The sequence below is a fragment of the Copadichromis virginalis genome, linkage group LG6 (genome assembly GCF_057382275.1).
Source record: "Copadichromis virginalis isolate Kocher_CV1m ecotype Utaka linkage group LG6, C_Virginalis_male_GT1.1, whole genome shotgun sequence".
NCBI lineage: Eukaryota > Metazoa > Chordata > Actinopteri > Cichliformes > Cichlidae > Copadichromis > Copadichromis virginalis.
The window spans coordinates 11,491,561-11,511,652 of record NC_140623.1 but is presented as its reverse complement, the minus strand read 5'-3'; the positions used below and the strand labels follow the sequence as shown (position 1 = coordinate 11,511,652).

Genomic DNA, 20,092 nt, shown 5'->3' with positions numbered 1-20,092 from the left:
GAACCACAGTAAGAGCCATTATCCACAAATGAAGAAAATATTTTGTAGCTGTCCCCATCTAGACACCTTATCTCCACCCACTCTGCCTCCAGCAGTGACCCTGATCAAACCAGGGTTTGTGGCATCTTTGTAGAGCGTGACTCCACCATAGCTTGCCCAAAACTTCCCTGTGATTCTTGCAGCAGGCTGAGCCTTGCCGTCTGTAACTCTCCCAATAAGACGAGCAGCAGCCGTATGATTCATTCAGTCATAGGCCACCAGCACGCCTCGACCATGGCTTAAAAAGACTAAAAAAAGACTGGAGATCACCCCCCTCTCTCATCCAGCAGTGGCGGTGCAGGCCAAGACCCAGGCCAAGCAAGGAGGTTTTCCAAGACCTGCCTCTGGCACTCAGTCTCCTCCTGCAGTGTCTCTGCTGATGCACCACCACCTGCTAACACTGCATCATCACCAGGTCTGCCACCATCTGCACTAGCACCTCGACCATCTGTATGTGTTGTGGATTCTGCTTGATGTACTGTGATGGACGTTTTTAAATCCTATTTATTCTTTTGATTTTGTGCAACCTGTGTCTGTGCCTACACAAAAATGTGGGCACACGTTGGATCTTGATTTGACTCATGGTTTACCTCTAACTTAAAGGTTTTGTGATGTTGTTTGGTAGGATCATAAGCCTGTCTTGTTTGAGGTTTCCCTTCCTTCCTTGCTGCCAGAAGAAAGTTTAGGAGAGCTGAACGTAAATGGAAGAAGAATCAGCTTCAGGTGTTATACCAAACATTACAGTATTACTGGAATTCATATCAGAAAACTTTTAAAGATGCTAAGAGAAAACGTTTTGCTGCTGTTATTCAGGCAAACTCCTGTAAGCATTACGCCTTATTTAAAACCACTGACATGGTCCTTCATGCTCCACAGACTGTTGGTGTCGAGTCCTCTCAGGAAATTTGTGAAAATCATCGGTGAAAGCGCAGATTTCCTATTCCGTTCTCGACCCTTCTATCCCTTTCCATATCTCTGTTGACTTTGACAGGTTTGCACCAGTTTCTTTGCTTTGCCTGCAGGAGTTGGTTTGTCACCTGAAGCTCTCAGGTTCCCCTTATGATTCTCTCCCTCCTCAATTTTTCAAAGAGGATTTCCTCACTACAGCACCATTTGTGCAATCCATTGTAAATAGTAGTTTTCCCTCTGGTGTTGTATCTGTCAAACTTAAACATGCATTGATTCAGCCTCTACTCAAGAAACCTGCTCTTGATCCTGATATTACTGCAAATTACAGGCTTATTGTCATCCAGGGAAGGACGGACATTGTTTTGCTGTGCTGTATTTTAATGTGAAGTGTACATATTTATTTTTTATATTGCATGCATTGGTTATATTTTTGTGCAGTGTTTTATTTAGTTTGCATGTTTTAGTTGCCGGCAAATTGTCCTGGAGAGACTCCGCCTTTTCCCCGTTTTGACTAATTGGACACACCTGAAGAGGAAAGGAAAGGTAATTTACAGGTTGCTCATTGACACATAAAAGGGTTGGAGCCGGTGTTCAACAAAAAATGTAACACGGAGAATGCGAGACAGACAGAGGAAAGACACAGACGATCAGAGGGGAGAGCGAGAGACGATCAGAGAGTAGAGATGATCAGATGGAGCAGACGACCAGCGACTGGGAAGAGAGACGACCAGCGACTGGAAAGGGGAAACGATCAGAGGAAAAAAAGAAGGCAGATGACCAGCGACTAGGGACGCGTAGCGGCAGTCTGGTGGCAATAACGACAAGAGCCAGCTCGTGCACTGCGGGAGAACAGAAGCAGTGAGACCACGGTGCCGATTACAGTTTGAGGAAGCGGCGGGCGGAGTTGAGAGCTCTGCCCACCCGGGTAAGTCTTTGACTTATCCTTTTTATAAAGTAAACTGCCAAAGGAATAGTGACTGCCGCTCCCTCCCTTTCTTCAGTGCACCAGGACGTGGAATGCGGGGAGGAAGGCGAGGACTCTGCTGGGTTTCCCTCTTTTATTACTACGCTGGACCTCTTAGTTTTCTGTGACTTTTAGGCCGTGGTGGATTCCACTGGACTTTTAATGTTGTTTGTTATTGATTTTTATTGTGTCTTCCCTTGGCCAAGGTTGTTTTAATTCATTCTATATTTTTAACTATTTAAACATAATAAATTATATTTTTAATTCTACAGTTTTGTTTCGTGTGCTTTTCCCTCGGCGGCTCCATTGCTCTGCCCGTTTTGAGGAAGGTTTCCTTCCTTTTAAAAAAAAAAAAAACCCACAAACATCTTGAAAGATAAAATTAGCCTTTCCGCCCCGGTGTCACATAATCTCCAAACTGCCTTTGATCTCAAAAAATAATGAAAAGCAGATGACAAGCAATTAATGTCCTTTTTAGAAGAACACAGTATTTTAGAAGTTTTTCAATCTGGTTTTAAAGTTTTGCATAGTACAGAATCTGCCCTTCTAAGAGTTTTTAATGATGTGTTTTTAGTAACTGACTCGGGTGACTGTTATTATTGTGCTTTTACATTTAACTGCAGCAGTTGGCGGGTGTTAGGAGTACCGCACTGCAGTGGTTCACATCCTATTTGGCACAGCGAACTTTCTCTGTGAAACTTGGTGAATTTTTTTGTTTTTAAATCTCTGAATGACCGTGGGTTTGCTGTAGCCGCTCCAAAGTTGTGGAATGATCTGCCCTTGTACGTTAGGCAGGCCTCTTCTTTCTCAGTTTAAAGCTCTTATTGTAACATATTTATTTGCTGAAGCCTTTGGCACTCTTTGAGAGGTCGACTCAACTTGTTTTATCAACTTTTTTTTAACATGTTTTGTTTTATTTTCATTTTATTTATTTATTTTATCTTATTTTGTGTTATTTTGTTTTATTGTGTTTATGCTATTGGTATATGTACAGAACTTAGTGATCCATGGTTTTATGTCAAAGTGCTTCATAAATAAAGCTGGTATGGTATGTTTGGCTCCACTGTAGCAAGTCTCCAGCTACTGAGGGGACCCACCACGACACGTCAACACACAGGATGTGGATGAGTGCACAGTTCACTGCATTTAATTGGTTGAGGCTACAGAAGCCACGCAAGCCTATCTTTAGACTCTAGCTCTGTTCTGTTTTCAGGCTACTAAAATAGGGGAGGCAAGATTAGGTTTTGATAGCTTTCTTCCTTTAATAATTAAAATCATCAATTAAAAATGTATTTTGCATTTACTTATCTTTGTCTAACAATAAAATGTATTTGATGATCTGATCATTTTAAGTGTAAGATATAAAAAAAATCAACAAGGGGGTGAATAGTTTTTCAAGGCACTTTGATGGTCTGTAGAAGAATCAGCCAAAGGTTTGAAGCAGTTCAATGTAAAATTAGAATAACTGTCTTGCCTCCTCAGCTGAACCTTGACTCTATGGATGAAAACATCCCAGCTCATCACTATACAACACTGCACTTCACTGATAACCACACGGGTGACTTTGAGTTCACCATCAAGTCACTGCCTGCTCACTAAAAAAAAGAGTTTGTAACCAGTGATGGTTTTATTATCTGAAATAACTTCAGCATCAAAACAGAGACACCACAGCTGGTATATCGGTCAGTGTTCACTCTCTGTGTTCGGGCATATTATACAGAAGAAATTAGAGGAAAAGTAGCAGTGCTTGAATTGTTCAGTTGAAAAATGTGTAATAATGAAATCCATGTCCTGCAAAATGCAAGAAAACTTGTTAGTACTTCAAAAAGGGCAGTTTTCATGCATGCTGTCAGAAATGAAAACTTCTGTCGTCATGTTTCTTTATTTTTTTACACCACAAAAGAAAAATCCAGTAACTGTCAGGGTCTGTGGGATGAGCAGACCAAGTGTAGAGGTCGAGGACCCAAATTCAGACAAAGGGAGACAATAATACTATAATAAAGGCACCATTTATCAGGTTGGTAATCCAGACAAAAAAAATTACAATAAAACTTTAAAGAACTACACTAAGCAAAACATTAGGAGGCACAAGAAGCTAGAAAACACTGAGGGAAGGTGAGCTGATGATCCATAAAGGACAAAGGGAGACTGACACAATATATACACAAGAGAGAGCTTAGGGGATATTGATCCCCTGATCCACACGATCAAGATATGCAGCAACAACGTTGGAATGCCATTCGTACTGGAGAAGTGTAGTCAGATGGTAATGAAGACAGGAAAAGTGGTCAGAACTGAGGGGATCGAACTACCAGAAGATAACATTCCAGATGCTGAGGACAGCTACAAGTATCTGGGAATTCCACAGGCAAATGGAAGACACGAAGAAGCCGGTAGGAAAGCTGCAACCACTGAGTACCTGTAGAGGGTTACGCACGTCCTGAAGAGTCAGATGAATGGTAAGAACTAGATCCGGACTATCAACACCAACGCCCTGCTGGAATAATAAACTGGCTAACTGAAGAGATGGAAGCCACTGACATCAAGACAAGGATGCTCCGAACCGTGTATGGAGGGTTTCACCCCAAGTCCAGCACCCTGAGGCTCTATGCTAAGCGGAAGGAAGGAGGCCGGGGACTAGTGAGTGTCAGCACCACAGTCCAGGACGACACAACGAACACGCACAAATATATCAGGCCACATGCTCAGTGAATACCACAGGCAGCAGAAACCCAAGAAAGAGGAGGAACCATCATAAAAGGTTAGTCCCCTGTGCAGTATCTACCACCATCAGATAGAGGAAGTGGCTGACATCCAGAAATCCTACCAGTTGCTGGGCAAAGCCAGACTGAAAGACTGCACAGAGGCACTAATCATGGCAGCACAGGAACAAGCTGTAAGTACAACATCCATAGAGGCTGGGGTAGGCAAGACCCCAGGTGCAGGCTGTGTAAAGGTACCCCTGAGACAATCCAGCACATAACAGCAGGGTGTAAGATGCTAGCAGGCAGGACAGAAACATCTATGGCCTGGAAAATGGTCTGGAAGTCCCGAGGTCAAAATGGACCTCCCTCTAGGGGGGTGCTCGAGAATGACCAAGACTGACCGAACTAAGATCCTGTGGGACTTTGAGATATAGATGGACAAACTGGTGATGGCTAAGTGAATGGACATAGTAGTGGTGGACAAGGAGAGGAAGATGGCCATAGTGATAGACGTAAAGATACCGAATGACAGCAACATGGGTAAAAAGGGACATGAGAAGCTGGAATTCTTATATATAATTTTACAGTACTGAACTTTTACATCATTTAATTGTTTACTTATTACTTAATTACTTTAGTGTAGTATGGTGTAGTATACATTGGTGTTGAGAAACTTACAGTTAAAGATGAGATCTTCAATATCAAAGTGTCATTACTGATTAATTAGTCTAAAGAAGAATTCTGTAGAGAAACAGTATAGATCCAGATGTGTGATAATAAATTGTTCTTTCAAAAGTGTTGCTCTGCATGCATCATAGTGAACTACAGTATCATAGACATCATCTGCCTCGTTCTCTTGGTTTCTTTTTCTCACGGCACAAGATAACCACAGACAACTGTGTTACAAGTCTCTACTCTCATTCTGGTAAAACTCTCATAACTAAATCAAATTTGCTGTTGCTGCAAGTTTTATGAGCATATCTTGTGATTTTTTTCTTTTTACAGGAAAGAAAGAAAATAAGAATCATGGTAAAGTACAGAGCAGCAAAGAATACTTCAAGTTGATTTGAATGATGGCAGATAGCTGCTGCACTACACTGACTGTTCATCATGTCACTTTCAGGTCGTCATGTCTGCAGGTTTCTCGTCACTCGAATTTTTTTCTGAACCACCAAATAACCACATGAGATTCACGTTGCAAGTAGCACGTTTCTGCCTCTAAAAGAGGAGTGTGGTGGAGAGATTCTAAACACAACATCCATGCAGCACAACCGGACTGCTCCTAGTCATACACTTCTTCTAAATGTAAGGATGACAGCATCTTATATCCATCTAACTTCAGGGTCGGGGGGCCCGCTGGAGCCTATCCCAGCTGTCTTAGGGCACCATGGACAGGTCGCTGGTCTAATACATAGACTGAGACAACCATTCACACCTATAGGCAATTTTAGCGTTTCCAATAAACCTAACCCCACTAGCTGCATGTCTTTGGACTGTGGGAGGAAGCCAGAGTACCCAGGGAGAACCCACGCAAACACAGGAAGTACATGCAAACTCCACACAGAAAGACCCCGGCCTGATGGTGGAATTGAACTCAGGTCTTTCTTGCTGTGAGACAACCGTGCCAACCATCCATGCCGCCATGTTGCCCAGTCTATTATAGCTGGGGACCATAATTTTAACAGAATGTACTCCTTTTTCTTTTTCAAAGAAGACAACTGCATCAATGATGGTATTTTAAAAAATTGACAATACTCTCCAGATGCTTGAAGCTTGGTACGAGACACACATATTTAGATAATTAGCTTTCACTTGTAAAGAATAATCACTGATTTTTATTTCAGATTTGTATTTCAGAAAATCTGCAACAACATGTTTCTTTTACATTACTACCATCTTGTGGCTGCAGTTTGATATTTTCACTGAAAACGGCTTATTTCAAATTCAGTAGAGACTGTGAGCATCTACTCAAGACTTTTAATTGCTTATCAGTTGCTTTCCTTTCTATAAAAGTCACTGCATGCCACTGCTAAGTAGTGTGTCAGAAAAATGCTCTTATAAAGGGAGACAGTTACACAGTGAGCATAACAAGTTTATTCTCTGTCTCCAAAAGTTGATTCTGTTCATCTGGACGTAACGTTTTCACTGGGAGAAACATTTCATCACTCATCCAACTGACTTCTTCAGTCTCAGCTGACTGCAGGTTTCCCCAATCTTATAAACAGTACATTTGCATAATGACTAAAACCAGCTCACTGAAGGAACAATGGGCTGGGAGGTCAGTTCCTTTGTCATAATTATGCAAATTCTCATGACCATTGATCAACAACCACCATCTCTGAATCGAGCAGGGGGCCTAAGGGTACATCTTTCACCATCTTACAATGCTGTCATTGCAGCCATTCCCCAACTCTCTGTGAATGGAACTCATGGCCATTGATCAGCGATTGTTGATCAATGCAGAAATAAAAATGTTTACATCCTGGTTGAAAACATTGTTCTGTGAATGATATCCACTGTATCTGTGCTGTTGATGCCTTTTGAAAGCATTCCTAATAGCATCTATCTAGTAATATTCCTTTTGCTCAATGGTTCATGGAAGTATTAACAGTTTTTTTTAACTGCCTTTATAAATTGAAATTCTTCAGCCTTATACTAGTAAACGCTTGTGCTACATGCAAGAGGCAGGTAGAGTCAGCTCAGTATCCAGCTGTTATTATGAAAGTTTTCTCTTTGGCATGCACAGATGCAACCGCTGATAACAAAATGGTGCAAACAGAGGTGAATCCACATAAATATACTTTTTATATCTCAAAGTCCTGAAGACCACAGTGGTTATGATGGCGTCCTTATATGCCAACACCCGTGTGGAGTGAAGACACGCTAATGACAACGAGATGTGAGCAGGGCAGACATTAAATTAAGGTGAAGTTTAAGTTCTCAGTCAAATATGTGCTTATCTAGTGTCATTTATTTCCAATTTTTATTTGTGGATATTGATCATTAAATACTGACACTAGCTTATGAGTAGTGGAAATGCAGGTAATCGTGTCTTTATCAGTGATGGGAATAACGGCTGTTACTTTTTTCAGTAACTAGTAATCTGAATAATTACTATTTCTATTGTTACATCGCCGTTACTAAGAAGAAAATGTGGTGTGGACAGATTAGTTGAGGAATAATAAAGAAGTTGTGGTAAACCAATCACATGATCAATTTAAGGTGGCATAGCAACAAGATGTTATGTCAACCCAAGACTCAGGGTGGTCAAAAAGCAAAAGAAAAAATCTCCACTGCAACGTGTCCAAGCACACTGGCTTCACCTGCACAGTGGTGGTACCAAGGTACGTATCCCCAACAAAATTTTAATTCCCCTGCATCGTGAGCACGTTTTGCACAGAGAAGCATTTTTTTGAAAAATGTATTGATAGCAAAGATTTTCTTGTAAAGCAAAGGGGGGCGAGCAAAAATAGTTTGGGAACCACTGTAATAAATAAACTTGGATGGATTTGATGCTGGCGTGACCAGAGTGCACACATCTGCTGTTGCTCACAGTGGTCCAAGGGTCCGCTCAGGGAGTTTGTGTGTTTGCTCAGACACATGAAAAATTAGAGGGAACATTGTCTGTGAGTCAATGTCCCTGACATGGATCCTGGAATGCCTAGAACTGTACAAGGACCAAAGACCCCTCATCACAAATCAGTGGGGGTGTGGGGAACAACACTAGAGGTTAATCTAAAGCCAGGAGAACAGTCACCATCAACTGCAGGATCTGCAGAGGAGATGTTCTGTTCCAACTGCTGTTTTTCATTGGCTTCAGCCCCCTCACTAAGATCATTAACAAGACGGGCTACAGATACTGAGTACGAAGTGGAGCAGTTGTCAGTCGCCTCGTCTACACTGGTGACATCAAACTGTATAGCATACAAACTCAGACATCGCCTGATTAGCAAGGTCTGCATCAGGTGTTGAAGAAAGGTGGTGAGAATAGTGAATAGCTGGAACCTTAAGCTGGGTCCGTGGCTCCACCAGATACTAGAAATGATATCCACCACCTCTATCCAGAAGAGCTCAGTTCCTAGACAAAGGCACTGCACAAAACACTGAAGCTCCCAGGCCTAAGGCCTGAGATTGGAAGGTAAAGACTGCCTGCAGTTGGTAATTTTTATTTATATATATATATATATATTTATATATCTGTGTGTGTGTTTCTGTCATGGTCCCTGTGCCTCGCTGGCTGACTCTGTTTGGCAACATGTTTTGTTTATTTATTTCTTTGCGCTCTCTCTCCTCTGCCGGGGCGGTGCTCATTACGGGCTCCCGCCCCTGGCCCACGCACCTGTGCTCACCGTTACACTTGCAGCCGATCCCAGCTGATTTGGAGCACTATTTATGACAGCGGACCTGTGTCATCCTTCGCTGGATAGTTTAGCCATCAGTGTCAGTCCCCCTGAACCTGAACCTGAACCTGAACCTGAGAGTTTGAGACTATCCCTAACCTGGACTTCTTTCTCTGTGTGTATATAGATCTGCCCTGGAACAGCAAGTGTGTGTGTGTTTGGATTAATCCCTGTTTCCCCCTGGCCCCCCGGACCCTTTCCCCCACCACACTGTATATATATTCTCACCTGGTGTCTCACTGTAAATAAACGCACTTTCTCTTTGCCAAGGATACCTGGTCTGCGCGTGAGTCAGTTTCAAACACTGTGACAGTTTCTTTCTTCCCCCATATCACTGGAAAAATGCTTACCTGTTGACAGTGCAAGCCAGACCACAATACACTGTGTTATTCAGCTTATTCTACAATACAATTCATATAGCACATTTAAAAACCCTAAGGCACACCAAAGTGCTTCACAATAAAACAGTAAAATAATAAATCTGAGACCAGATTTTTAAAATATTTTTGTTATTTGGTTCAAATGCTGATTTTTCTGAGTTTATTAAGAAATTCTTTTACTATGACAGCAGGACTTTACACTGTTTTCCTTTTCAGATGTTGTATTAACAGGAATAGTGAAGTGCTCTGAACATACCACTGGATGGCACCAGAGGAATTTTCCGCACTCATTTTTTTAATGTGAGGGTTATGTACTTTCACTTCACTGAGGCAATGAAAGCTGAAAACTAAGCCTGTGTGTGAACACAACACTGAAACTGAGACTGTGTGCTGTTCATGAAGGAGTCGTGTCCTGTGCTGTTTGAGTGCCAGCTTTGTTGTTGTTACAGGCTGGGAGGATGAGGATGTGTTAATAGTAGGATACACAGAAGAGCCATCCGGAGGGCATAAGAAGGTGACAGATGAAGGTGTGTGTTTGTGCGTACAGAAGCAAGTCCTGGAAAGTTGTGAAAAATAATTTTTAAAAAGGATTTTTAGACAGACAGGAAGTGATAAATATGAACTCAAAGTAAATATGAATATAAATATGAACTCAAAGCAGGGTACTTATATTTACTATGGATTACCTCCTTACCATATCAGAACAACTTGTGGGCAGAGCTCCCTGTGTGCCTTATTTGGGAACAATGAATATGATGATTAACATTTTGAATTTTTCCAGAACATAAACCCTTTGTGATAAAGAAGGTAAGATTAACTGGGCCTCGGCTGAACTCACTTTACTTTTTGTTCTTTTAAATATTATTAAACACTAAGTAAATGTAAAAGTAAATGTACCACTTTATTAGGTACACATTGGTTCCCCATTTTCCCTTCAAAGCTGTCTTAATTTTGGAAACATTTCCCACATTTGGTCCATATTGACATGACAGCATCAAACAGATTGTGCAGATTTATCAACTGCACATCCATAATGTCAATTTTCATCCCACCACATTCCAAAAGTGCTGTAATGGATTGAGATCTTCTTCCCGTGAAGTAAAGTAGTACTCATTGTCATGTTCAAGAAACCAGGTTGACATGATTTTAACCTTGTGGTGTATTATTCTGCCGAACACAGCACTCGAAAGATGGGTACACTGTGATCATACATGTACAGAGAAAGTATCCTCAGCACCATTACACCACAGCAGCCTGATCTGCTGATAAACAGGATGTTTCATCTTGCTTTTCCCAGCTTCTAATGATACACTCGAAATGTTCTAGGAAAAATTGAAATATTCAGACCAACTACTTTTTTCTAATATTCTGTTGTCTAATGTTGGTGAGTATGTGAAAATTGTAGCCTCAGTTTCCTGCTCGTTGCTGAGAGGAGGGACATCTGGTGTGACTTTCTGCTGTTGTAGTCCATCTGTTTGACATTTGTTATGTTTAGAGATCAAATCGGTCGTTTGACTAACAGTTCTTATCTGTCACTTCAAAGCTTACTGACCATTCTGATCTGACCTTTGTAATTCACTCAGAGAACTGCTGCTCACTGGTTATTTTCTCTTTTTCTAATTATTCTCTGTAAACCTTAGAGATCATTCTGTGGGAAAATCCCAGCAGATCAACAGTTTCTGAATACTCAGACCTGCTTGTCTGACACCAACATCTGTGTCACTTAAATAACCGTTCTTCCTCATTCTGATGCTCAGTTTGAACTATTTTTTCGGTTGTAACACGTGGTTTATCATTGCCTTCTAAGCAAGCCTGCAGTAGAAAAGAAGCATGAATGCAGATCCAAAACCTCTTCAACAACAATGGGGAACTTTTACTGTACTGGTGTTTTTAGAGACAAATTAATCAACAATATTGTCGATTAATTTTGCCTCTACTATGTCTCTCCATTTCATGCTGGACGGAGCACACAAGCTAAAGCACAAAAGGAACAATGACAATAATCCTACTGTAGTAGGAAGGCACATGACAATTGTAGAACAGTGTTTTTATTTAGAGAGATTTTTACATATATACACTTTCTCAGCTCCCTTCTCTGCCTTGCACATACCACACATCTCTCTTCTCTGGGCCCCAGTAGCTACTGAAAAAAGGAAAGGTGTAGTTGGTGTGAAGGCTGACAGACCTAGCTGTGCCAGGTTCCCCTGGCCAAATCACAACCCACTGCTCCACCCCTAACCTGCAGCTAAGCCACACACCATACCCTGCATACCCCCATCAATCAACTTGGCCAGCCAAGCTATGTCTGTATTATTGCCTCTGGACCTCCCCTCACTACAGACCCTCCCTCGTTCTTCCACTCTCGCTCCCACTTTCCCCTCTGTGAACACCGCCCCCCTCCTCGGGCACATACCACCTGGTATTTGGGACAGAATCTGGCTTAGAGCACTGGCTGATGCAAACCACAGGGCAGTTTTGTCATACCCCATGTGACCAGCCATCAGGTTGTAATGAGCCACCTGGAAAATAATTTCCTGGCAGCTTTTAGGCACCGACAACTGAGTGTGTTCTTCCTTATTGTGATTGTCAAGACTAACGCTATATAATCTGACCCTGTGTGCAACTTTAAAGCACACTGTTTGACCATCAATCATCATAACTTAGTCAAAGGCTGAGTGTAGAGGGATGTCACAAGACTGCTCCGGTGGAAAATCTTCCGTGGAGCACTCACACACATTGACGCAGTCCTAGTGGATGTTTTGGGAGACTTAGATTATTTGATGAGAAGAGGGAGGCCCTCCAGTCTCTGGCAAAATTACTATTGACCAACTGAAAGCACAAGAAAATCACAAATGGAGGCTGTGAAAAGTGTTTGAATGGAGCACAGAGACTACTGAGCTGTGTGTCTCACTAAAAACTGTAATGTCTGTGTTAGTGTGCTCTCTTTACTGAATGACAGTTTGACCACAGTGACTTCCACTTTTACTATGAAATATGAGTGTGAAGTGGTTTAAAGCTGACTCAGGAAACAACCAACCCACTAAAGTCTGTTTAAAGATAACATTTATTATTCTACTTATAATACAAAATGTTTGTTACATGTTCATAAATATGAAGTCTGTTCTATAAATCTCCAATGGATTTATGATGAAGACATTTTTGACTTTACAAGAAATTGAGTTCAACTGTTTGTTTTTTCTTTACTGCAATTTTTAGAACAATTTTGCTGGCATGTTGGGCAAAGCCTGAGATAATGATGACCTTTTAATGTGTGTGTCAAAGACACTTTAAGAAACACATTTTAATATATACACATATAGATAAAGAGCTGCTCTTGAGGCTTCCTCTTATCTGGTGCGAGACAGAGCCTGAGAATGATTGTCTCAACACAAAGAGCTGGTAACCATTACAAATGTTTTAGTTTCAGTTCCTATGAGGGTTTGAAAGAAGCCTGTCAAGATTGACCACAGTTTGTTCATACTCATCAGAAAAAGTAAATACAAGAAGTGAATGTAATACCAACATCATGAACAGAACAATTTAAGTCCTGTACAGGCAGATGTGTTTTTATATTTTATCTTCTTTAAGTTGATGTGTTGTACAGGCTCTAGGTGTCCACAGCCTGGTCATTGAGTTTTATTGATAATCATAAAATAAACTCACTCAGGTGTTGTGTTGTCTCTGAAGTTGACAACAGCGTAGGGGACATGCTCCTGCTCTTGAAATGACTGAACAGTGGAGTAGGGATGTTCTGTTTGGTTCTTGGACAAGTTGATCTCGCTGTAGTCAAGTTCCTGCTCTGCTGGTTGAGCTGAGATGTCGTCGTGCTGGGGCCCAAAATTTACCTGATAAAAAAGAGAAATAACATATTAATAACATGTCGAAGGGAGCTGGCGACGGCTCCCGGGCCTGGCAGATCCCCATGTACTAAATAGAAGCGAAGAAAATAAAGAATGGAGAACCAGGAGGGAGAGAGGGTGGAGCATGTAAACAAGAATGATCAGCTTGCAGAACTGGGGGGAACCTATATAGATGAAAGCTGGAAGGAGGGTGTTTGTAGGGGTGGCCCTGCTCCTGAAATTCCGATACATAATCTCCAATATCTGTTAAAATGAAGCTGCTCTGACATGCATGAAGGAATAATCTAGATAGATCAGGGAGATGTTCCTCTGTTGTAGAAGAATTATTGCATTTATTTAGTTTACCTGCTCCAAGTTTTCCATTGTTTCACTTGTTGATGATTGGCTAGAAGTTCTCCTTTTTCTGGTTAATGAAATAAGGGAATATAAAAGTGAACAGATGGTGAAGGTCAGTGTGTGAATGACAGTTTGAAAGAGAACACAGTGATGCTCACCTAACACACCAGCAGACAGTGAGAAGTATTAAAACCAGCAGAGCTGCAGAAACTCCTGCAGCTGCTGGTGTCCATGTTCCTGTGATACTTTGGACAGTGAGAGTCTTTGGAGCAGAGCTGATCTCTTTGTTGGTTTTCACAGCACAGGAGTAGCTTCCTGCATCCTCCCTGCTGACTGGGTCTAGGATCAGATGTTTGTTCTGGTTCTCTGTCGTGTTCAGAGGTCGACTGTTCAAGTACCAAATGTAGTTTGTGTTGTCAGTCAGAGGACAGCTGGTGCTGCAGGTCAGTGTGACTCTCTGACCCTCTGTCACCACTGCAGAAGGACTCATCTTCACTCTCAGCTCTGAAAAACACTTAAACTTGTCAGTAACTGTAAGAGATATTTTATGTTAAGTGTTTCTTATAAACAGCAGGTTGGTGTTTAGCGTCAATGTTTCAAAGTGACTGAGAGAATATTTTTCTTTTACAAATATGAGAACTGTATTAGGTTTAAGAAAAGAAAACTACATCATTTAGTAAAGATTTTATTGTAAAGGATAACATAAAGAGCTTTAACTCTATGTAGGAGATGACAGATTTAATTGCTCACATAACATTTGTCTGTCTGTTCTTTCTCTGTTTGGGGACTGATAACCATGCATGGACTGAAACAGAAAACATAGACTAAAAAAACCTTTCATCACTGAATGAATGAGGAAATAAAATTGCATCAGTTTGTATAAACATCTTGAAAGGTCTGATGACTCCATCATGGATCAGGTTGTGTCTCCTTGACCAGTTTACATAGATGAATGATGGTGCTTCATGCTGTTTGTAACCCAAAATGAGCCCACTGGCAGTAAGTGGTCCACGGGCCACAAATCTTAGTGTACGTGTGACAGCTGTGACATTACTGGAGGACATTTTTAGTTGTAAACCCGACAGGATGAACCATAATCAATGGATTTATGAACTGGAATTCATGCTGTGTTGGACTGAAACCTGGAAGAGGTTTGGTGATTTTGTGCTGAGTCTCTGCTCCTCATTGATGCTCTCTCTCCCTCAAAGCAACACAAGACTACATTTAAAGTCTAAAGTTGTGGACATTTTCTTTTTGACTCTTTCAGTAACAGTAAAGGTGAAAACTTGTGTATAAATATTATATCTCTCAAATCGTTCTCACAGATTGTTCTAGTCCTTATGCTAACACATACCTGGGGTGTATTTTCACCACTAAAGTAACAAGTGCAAACATAGGTGAGCAGAGCTGCTGTTAATTGCCATTAATAGCTAATAATTGCAGCTAACTCTGGAGTTGCTCGTGGATTTCATCATCAAGCTGAAACGTTGTAGTCATGCAGCTGTAGGCTGTTAGAGCTGGCTGAGTCTCCCCACTACCAGCTTAGATTAGTTTCTGTTAGCTTATTTGAGTAACGCACAGGACTAACTGGGATCTAAACAATGAACAGTGAGTCAAACAAGCTGTAATTACCTGTGACAATCAGAGTAACTCCAGGAAAATCAAACTGTTTCACTTCTTCATTTTCTGTTGTGATGGTGAACCTGTATTCTGCTGAGTCATCTCTCTTCAGCTTCTTTAATCTGAGGATGTGTTGGTTCTTCATGCTGTCATCATACTCCACATGATCTGCATCCTCAGTCAGGTTCCTCCTGACGTCCTCCTCAGCATTTCTCTTGACTTTATACCAACATTTAGACTGTATCTGCTCATAGTGAGGATGTGAGTATTTACTGGAGATGTTGACTGAAGATCCTTCCAGAGCACAGATTCTGCTGTGGACATAATTCAACGTCCAGCAGGAATCATTTACACCTGAAATATCAATGAAACAGAGAAGAGATATTTTAACTTAATTAGTCAAATCAGTTTATTTCTATCACACATTTAAACACAACAGATGTTGACAAATGTACTGCACAACAAGTAAAAAGCACTTTAAAGTATGCTTATAATAAAAACGACCAAATAATTAATAAAAGCAATAGTGAAATAATAATATTAAATATATATAGATGAAGAAATAAATACACTGGGGAAAATGACAGACTGAGTTACTCTTGGCTGAGACTGAAAAAGCTGAGCAGAAGTCAGGAGATGAATACTGTTAGTATCACAGTGAGCAGATCTGAAGAGGAAGACGAGTCCAGAGTTTTGGATCTGCAGCTGAGAATTGTGATGTGATCGCCAACATTTTAAAACTGACCCTGAACTTTACAGGAAACCAGTGTGATGATTAGTCTTAATTGCAAGAAGTGGTGGTAATACTTTGTAAGTGGAGAGACGATAAGTTTACTCACAGACGTCAGCAGAGCGAACATCCTCAAGACCTTTTACAGCACAAGACAAACTGTCATGATTAGAGCTGGAAACTAGAATCTGTTTTCCCTCCTGCAGTGTAGGCTTTCTGTTCTCATACCACACAAAGGAAATCAGAGGCTCAGTCAGAAAACAGCTGCTGTTACAGGTCAGTCTGATGTGACCTCTGTGTTCAGCAGGAGTCCTCTGGACATGAATTTCTGTTGGGAGATGATGAACACATTTTCCACCAGTTCATCTCTGTCATGTCAAATAAATTAAGAAATAAAAATGAAGTTTCAAAGTGCAGTTTGTCCAGAACTTCACCTCTGGGATATGTGATGGAGCAGGACTCGTCCACTGATGTCTGCTGAGAAGAACACATTCTCCCTTTAGCATAGGTCACACTGAAGCAGGTCTCTGTGATGGAACCTGAGAAAAACCAACAACTTCCAGTAAATTCATTAGAGTCTGAAGAGTAAAGTGTTTGTGTTTAACATCTCATAACATGATGAGGAGGTGTCCATCATGACTCACCCACAGAGACTTCAGGGGCTCTGAGATGCTTGTAGCCTTTGACAGCACAGGAGTATGTGACTGCTTCCTCACTGCTGAGCAGCTCTTGGTACCAGGGAGACCAGTCCTCATAGAGAAACTCTCTGTTCTTGTACCAGATGTAGGCTGCAGGCTTTTCAGTCAGAGGACAGCTGCTGCTGCACATCAGTGTTACTGTCTGTCCCTCTGTGGCAGGAATCACCTTTACCTGCAGCTCTGAGAGGTCACATGACCAACATGAATACACTGATCATTCATAAACTCATTCATTTGTGATGCATTTGTAAAAAGAACTGTACCTGTAACTTGGAGATGAATTCCACTTTGTTGGCACTTTGATCTGTCAGCAGTTTTAATGCAGCAGTAAAAATTTGCATCTCTCTCTGTCAGATTATTGATTGTTAGAGTGAAATTACTCTCTGCTGACATGCTGTACTTTACATGTGTTTCATCTGTGGAGAGTTCAATCTTGGAGACAGTCAAGTGTCCAGTGTACCAGCTATTTCTTGCAGGGGGATGTTGATGTGAGCAGGGCAGATTCACTGATGAACCTTTCAAGGCACAGATGCTGTTTGCTTTTCCCTGAACACCTTTAACACAACATGTGATTAGAAAACATGGTGAACATTTATGCTAACTTTCTTTTCTGTGCTAATCTGTGATGACAGCATGTTACTGTGAAGGATCACAATCTGGTGCTTTAATACACTTGACAGTTCAGAACAGTAAAAGTACAAATCCTGTTAACTGTCAATCTTCTGTTTTCTAAAATCATTTTGTAACTTTCTGCAGGTTTGACACTAAAACTCCTGCCGTCCAGAAACATCATCACAGTCATCATGAGGAGGAGAAACAAATTATTCCTACCTGAGAGACACAGAATGAAACCCATGAACAAACATCCAGCTTCGGCCAACAACATGGCTGCTGTAGATTTTCTCTTCTAATGAGAAAGTTGATGTATGATGATTATAAAGAGCCGATCACTGCTGCTCTCAGAGTTTCAGAAATATCAGAAACGTGAATAAACGTTCAAATCAACATCTGTCTGACAGGAATGACTGACTTGTGTGAGTGTGTCAGCAGACAAACTGCATTCAGCTTTAACACCATCACTTCCTCATTTACTTATTTCCCCCACAAAGAGCCCTCTAGTGAAGAATCCATGTATTGACCTCAAATAAATGTATTTTCTATTTCTTGTCATCATTACTAAAATTATAATATTATTTTTTAGTTTACAAAACGTAAAAATTGCAATATCACTAAATTTCACATAAACATTTAGTGTTTATTCACAATTAAAAAAAAACCTTCAGTGATAACAATGACAACGTGAAGATGTGAAGCTGTTTGTTGTTGTTGTCGGATGTAGAAAAAATTTAACAGATGTTAAACTTCCAAACATGATGTGATTAATGTTTTAATTTTTGACACAAACAATGTGAAAGATTTTTATATTTGAAGCTGCAAATCACCCAGAAAGTAACACAACACAAAGCGCACAATTATTAACCCTTTAAGACCTACCATAGAACCAAGTCCGCCAGAGCTTATATTATATTTTTAAATGTTGTAGAGCCATTTTTGGGAGCATTTCAAGTTGCAATACAACAATTACAGCCTAAATTATAATAATATGTCTGCATTAAGTGCATAGTAATTACATAAATTACAAAAAAAGTGCAATAACCTAAAATTGAAAATTCTTGTTTTTTTTAACATATATTTCTAGTTAGAGAAATTTAAGAGGCTTATCCCTCAAAACTGTAAATACAAAAAAGTTGCACAAAATAGTTTCCCACCACAGGAAATTTATTTTGAGTGTCTTCATAGTTTTATTCTTGAAATACACCAATTTTTACCAATACACTGCAGGAAAAATATAATATAATATATAATATAATGAATATAAATATTATAGTGCAAATTTGCAAAAAAGCAGCATATGCATCAAAATAAATGATTTCCAGCAGTGCAATATGAGTCCTAAGCATCCCAGAAACGAAACAGAAAGTCATAAAGTCAAACATAACTTTTAAAAACACCAGTATAGGCTCATGAGGCCTTGATGGCAAAAAACTACATTTCCGCGAAAATGACGTCACTTCCGGTTTTGGGCAAGTCATGGCGGACATGCGATAGTTCGCATCTATTCCAACATAGGCAGTGTTATGAACAGCTGATCGGATTGGCAAAGCGTGTTTCTGGAATATTATGTTTTTGTTGCTGCAAGTGCTTTTTATGCAGTTTTTGCAAAACTATATGTGGAAGGAAACCGTGACGTAGGAAAAGCTGATGGCATAAGATGTAAGTACAACTCCTCCGGTTTCATATGCAAAAAAATTATTGCGCTAGCTCACGTGGTTGCAGATCTACTGGGATTTAAAAGTAGTTGTGCAAAACGGAGGGTGCCCGCTCTGAAAGGGTTAATAATGGATTGCATTTATATAGCGCTTTTCGAGACCCTCAAAGCATTTTACAATTCCACTATTCATTCACTCCCACATTCACACACTGGTGGAGGCAGCTACAGTTGTAGTCACAACAGAAGCGAGGTTATCATATTGCACCATCAGCCCCTCTGGCCATTACCAGTAGGCGATAGGTGAAGTGTCTTGCCCAAGGACACAACAACAAAGACTGTCCGAGCCGGGGCTCGAACCGGCAACCTTCTGATCACAATACGAACTGCCAACTCTTGAGCCACGATCGCCCCATTCAACACAATCATGCCAGACATTGACACCACATAATATCATCAGACATCTTTAAATTGAAAATCAGGTATTTGTACAGCAGATGATGTTTTTTGTAGTGTTTGCTTTCATGTTGTTCTGTCTCTAAACACAATGAAATGCATGTGATGCAAAATACAAGACCTGCTAATCGTGTTACTTTAGGCGCTTTAGGTTTTCTTACTTTCTGGGTGATCATGTCTTCAGGTCGTTCTTTTAAGTTTGTTTTTTGAACCACAATATAACCTCAAACAATTTCATGTCTCTGCTTTCACCATCAATGCTGACAGATACATGCTCTTCCACTTATATGGTTAGAGTTCACAAGGAAGGTGGAGTTTATCACAGTTGCCACAGGGCAAAAGGTGAGGTGACCCTGGACAGCCCAACAGTCACTCACAGGGCAAACACAGAGAGAAAGAAAACTAGATGTACTCACACCTGTGAACAAACACAGGAAGAACATGTGAAGGCAAAGTCCCAGACATGAAGCCACGAGCTTGTTAAAGCGAGACAACCACAATAACCACTGCACCACCACACAGACAGAGCTTTCATGAAAACACAATGAAATTTGGGCTTGTCACATGTTTAATTGGGATCATTTGTCAGTGAAAAATTATAAAGCCAAAAATTCTGGAAGAAAAATAAACAGAAAACAATTCATTCAAAGAAGATTCAGTATTTTGTCAAATATCTTATGTAATACATTCTTCACTAGAGGGCTCTTTGTGGGGCAAATAAGTAAA

General features: G+C 40.6%; 1 protein-coding gene across 1 annotated transcript; it reads right to left on the bottom strand.

Moving 5' to 3' along the window:
- Positions 1-12,675: 12,675 nt before the first annotated feature.
- Positions 12,676-17,553, bottom strand: LOC146707305 (B-cell receptor CD22-like). The gene is made up of 9 exons (XM_085458631.1): positions 17,473-17,553; positions 16,905-17,195; positions 16,588-16,821; positions 16,378-16,482; positions 16,053-16,271; positions 15,226-15,567; positions 13,752-14,097; positions 13,603-13,660; positions 12,676-13,242 (listed from the first exon to the last, which is right to left on the bottom strand). Exons 1-9 carry the CDS (start codon positions 17,525-17,527, stop codon positions 13,057-13,059), a joined length of 1,836 nt encoding a protein of 611 aa, XP_085314757.1. The 5' UTR covers positions 17,528-17,553; the 3' UTR covers positions 12,676-13,056.
- Between the last annotated feature and the right edge of the window lie 2,539 nt (positions 17,554-20,092).

Excerpts from the sequence above, each read along its gene's own strand:
- LOC146707305 (XM_085458631.1), bottom strand. The coding sequence starts at position 17,527 with ATGTTGTTGGCCGAAGCTGGATGTTTGTTCATGGGTTTCATTCTGTGT. Across the intron at positions 16,483-16,587 it reads AGCCCCTGAAGTCTCTGTGG|GTTCCATCACAGAGACCTGC; the intron begins GTGAGTCATGAT and ends GGTTTTTCTCAG. Across the intron at positions 15,568-16,052 it reads TGTTCGCTCTGCTGACGTCT|GTGTAAATGATTCCTGCTGG; the intron begins GTGAGTAAACTT and ends TTGATATTTCAG.